Genomic DNA, 3,965 nt, shown 5'->3' on the forward strand with positions numbered 1-3,965 from the left:
CGCTCTGGACGGCCAGGAAACCACTAAGGGTCCTCTCGCAGGAACCAGACCGACCCTTTCTTCCTGACAGTGACTTTAAGTAACCCCCCGTGGCATCACACCATGCTGCAAAGGTCATGTCTGAGTGCAATGCACATGTGGCTGAGATGGGCAGAGTGGCACCTCCTACCTTATAAAAGAAGTATTGCACAAGCTCAGATATCCTAATATAGTAAAAATGCCCGTGGACAAGAAGCATCTTCTTCAAGTGCTTGAATTTTGGGATTGCATAGTCACTGTTCCTGGCAGCCTGCCGGCCCTCCTTCCCAATGACACCTAGAAGGAAGAGGGATGTGGTTCGGGGTGGCCGCTCCAGGTGCACCCCAGTCTCAGATGGTGACCCGAGGGTGCTCCCCGTGCTGCATCGCGGCCCTTGCCCGGCTGAGGTGACACATCAGGTCCCGGGACGCACCAGCCCCACGCTGAGGTGGCCGTGGCTCACCTATGCCCACATGGGCCTCCAGGATCATGCTGACATCGTTTGCGCCATCGCCGATGGCCAGTGTGATCGGGTGTTCTTTGGAAAACTTGATTAACTTAACAATCTGGAAAAGGAAAACACAGAGTTTCTCTTCTCTCTCCCGTTTTGCTCAGGTCATTCACTAGGCAGAACTAGTGGCAACCTAACATTCGTCTAGGAAAGGGAGAAAACAGACTGCTTAGTGCTAATTTATGACTCATCTGTTCTTCCACACAAGACAAAATCTTTTCCACATTGAAAGCAAACAAAGCAGAACAAAGGAGAAGTCAGTAGGCTGGACTAATTGACCTGGGGTGACTGGCAGCACAGGCCCTGGGATAGTCGTGGGTTCACTATGGGGACAGAGGAGACCCATACCCTCGAGAAGGTATGCCAGGCTGTGTGTATCATGCAGCTGTGTTCTAAAATAAGGGATTCCTAATGCTAATGTAATTTCCAAATTTATCATGTGTGCACAATAATCGAATAATTTCAAGTTTTCAGTCCATTTCCTTAGAGGTTTTTCTCTCTGCATACACCTAAGTGTGTGGCCTTAGCATGTTCAGCTGTGAAGACGGGGGATCGTGGGGATTGCCTCCTTGCTTCAACATGACAGGCTGGGAAATGTAAATTCATTAAAGTTTTCGAAGGTCAGTTGAAAGCTTGAAGAAAACCCTCAGTTGCCATCTGGAATTTACTTTGGGACACACAAGAGGCAGAGCAGTGATGAAGCAACTGTGCCCTGCACAGGAAGCGTGTGACCCCGAGGGCCGCCTGGTGCCGTCATTTCTGTCCCTGACTTGTTAGCAGAGCACGTGTGCGCATGTGCTGGGATCACCTGTGAGATGTGCTTCAGCCTCACGCTGAGCCAGTTCCTCTTACCAACGATCCAAAATCACCTGGCCTACTGAACCTACAGTGTGCTACACGGAGCTGGCTGTCCTTCAGGCTACGGATGCGGGAAAGATGCCCATCTTCATGTGCATTTTCGACCACGCTTTTCAAAGTATTTAAAGAACCACCGCAGGTGTGTTTCCCACAAGAGCACGGAGTGTGGGTGGAACATGAGGCTGGAGTCCGACCAATGAGAGATCCCACCTGCCATCTCCAGCTGCCTGCCCTGGATGAGCCCTCTAGTAGGCAGGCCAGGAAACCCCGTGTGCCTACCATGCAGAGGCCAAACTGGGCACCTGCTCGAGGCACACAGCAGGGTCTCCAAGACTGCCAGCCCTCCCTCGGAACAATGGTGACAAAGCCACTGTGTAGCTGGGAGCCAGGGCCTAGAGGTCACACCTGAGTCAGAACCCTTGCTAGTGGTCCAGGCTTTAAATGTCATTTTTCCTCTGTTTTGAGAAGGTACCACCTCACTGGACTGTGAGGACTCAGAGGCTGCAGCACCTCCCAAGGTCTCCCACACCACCCCACCCCAGACGCCCTGTGACCTGGGCCTTCTGCAGGGGAGCCATTCGGCAGCACAGCACGGCACTGCAGTTCCGGCAGATGTCCAGGAAGAGCTCGCGGTAGTTGGCGGAGCTCCCATCTTCTCGGGGCTTCATGATCAAGGACAGTGCTGCCCCGTCGATGATGAGCCCATAGTCATGCATGTCTGTGGAAAGCCTGAAAGAGGACACAGGGCAGGAAGGTCACTCGGTCACCAAACCTGGGGCTCCGGGGACACTATGTACATTTCTGGGCATCTACAGACGCCATACACCCATGTTAAGAAAGTAGAATTTCTTGTTCCATCAATACAACCTCATGTCTTTTAACAACATTTAAAAATTATGTCCTAATCAACACTCAGGGAAAGGAGTGCACAGCTCTCTGGATTTGTGTGTGGGCTCCCGCACTTCTGGGGCAACAAGAACAGGTGTGGACCTGGCAGGCGGGGTCAGTCCTTACCCGTGGGCTTTCTGGCCCCCAGTAGCTAACTCGCAGTATCTGCCCCACTGTGGTGCCCTGTGTTTTCTGTCCAAACGACCTGAGCTGCTAAGAGCATGGCTGAAATTTTCTCTTTGCCAGGCTTCAAAATTACAAAGAAACATCTCTAACCCTAGAAAGGAATTCTGTACATGAGGCAAAGGGAAACGTCTTTGTACCCTTTAGGAATAATTTTAAATGTGTATGACTCCAGAGCAGATTTGCTTCATCTGCACTCATGGGAATCTAAAGCCATCCAAATGTAACCTCACTGCGGAAGACACAGTTGCTGCCAGTAAGGGCAGCACTAGGAAAATCAGGCTACGTAAACTGCAGAATACACTGGGGAGGAAACAACACCCGCACATGGCTGGCCCAGGCCTGCGTCAGTAATACCTCCACTCCCTGGCAGTGTTCCCGGTGTCCCCATTGGAGCCCTGACTCTTAGAGGTCACCAAGGATTATCAGGGACCACTCGACTGATCCTGTCTTTCTGTGCTCTGCACCCAGCAGTGTGACACTGCACACACACATATGCAAGAAGACGCCCTGCCCTGTGAGGAGAGGCTGAGCCTTGTTGCCACGTGTGCTGGGCCAGGGGGATGTTTCGGGCTCCTCATGAGAACCATGAGGCCTGAGCCCACCTCCAGGAGCGAGGTGCAACCCACCCCGAGAAGTGGTCCCTGGTCAAGCTCCCGCTGCAGCGCAGCACAGTTTTGCTGAGCTCGAAGAGCACGTCGTGCAGGCTCTGCTCCTCAATCCTCTTGGTGGTCAGCTCCAGCAGCTGCGTGCCCCTACGGAAGAGCCTGCAGGCGTAGCAGGTGGCAGCCGCAGTCTCCATCTTGTCCCCCGTGAGGACCCAGACTTTGATTCCGGCTTTCTGCAGCGCCTCAATGGTGTCTGCAGCTTTCTCCTGGAGGCTGTGAAACAGAACTCAGTTAGAGGCAGCGATCTGGGCTGATGCACACAGCTGAAGGCAACTTTGGGACTTGACACCTTAAAATTAGTTTAGAGCTGGGCATGATGGTGCACAGCTATAATCCCAGCACTCTGGGAGGCTGAGGCAGGACCACAAAAGTTCAAGCACAGCTGGGCAACCTAGTGAGACCTTGTCTCAAAAACAATCACGGGGCTGAAGATGTGGCTCAGCATAAAGATCTTGGGTTCAAGTTCAATGCCCAATACTGCAAAAAGTTAAGTCTCTCAGTGTCAGAAAGCCAGACGCTAGAGGCTCAGGATCTCAAAGACAGGGATTAATGCTTTGCAGCAACACACTTCACAGCAGCTGCCGGTAAAAGCACAGATGCAGACTCAGGAGGGGGAGTGGCTGCTGGCGTGACCTCCATGTGACCAGAACGTTCTGTCCAGCAGAAAACTGTGGTGGGGACAGGCTTTTAAGAATCACCGTAACCACCAGAGCCACTCGGAAGCTGTAAACGAGGAGGACCTTGCACAATACTTGCAGAGACTCATTGGAAGCCATTCTTCCCCTGACAGTACAGGATGTGGTGGAGCTCCGGAGAAGTCTGCAGCAGGATTCCTGCTG

General features: G+C 52.6%; 1 protein-coding gene across 11 annotated transcripts in view; it reads right to left on the reverse strand.

Annotated features, from left to right (window-relative positions):
• Atp11a (ATPase, class VI, type 11A) overlaps positions 1-3,965 on the reverse strand; it is an 85,744-nt gene that overhangs the window by 16,396 nt on the left and 65,383 nt on the right. For all 11 annotated transcript variants that reach the window (XR_001234555.1, XR_001234554.1, XM_013515667.1 and 8 more), the window contains exons 19-22: positions 3,088-3,339; positions 1,942-2,116; positions 482-584; positions 170-315 (exon numbers count right to left, since the gene is read on the reverse strand). Coding sequence is in view for 9 of the 11 variants with exons in the window: in XM_013515667.1 (XP_013371121.1) it covers positions 170-315; positions 482-584; positions 1,942-2,116; positions 3,088-3,339 (676 nt within the window). In the remaining 2 variants the exon portion in view is untranslated. The remainder of the gene's footprint in view (positions 1-169; positions 316-481; positions 585-1,941; positions 2,117-3,087; positions 3,340-3,965) is intronic.

Source organism: Chinchilla lanigera, unplaced genomic scaffold (assembly GCF_000276665.1).
Source record: "Chinchilla lanigera isolate Chin_1 unplaced genomic scaffold, ChiLan1.0 scaffold00003, whole genome shotgun sequence".
In the NCBI taxonomy this organism is placed as follows: Eukaryota; Metazoa; Chordata; class Mammalia; order Rodentia; family Chinchillidae; genus Chinchilla; species Chinchilla lanigera.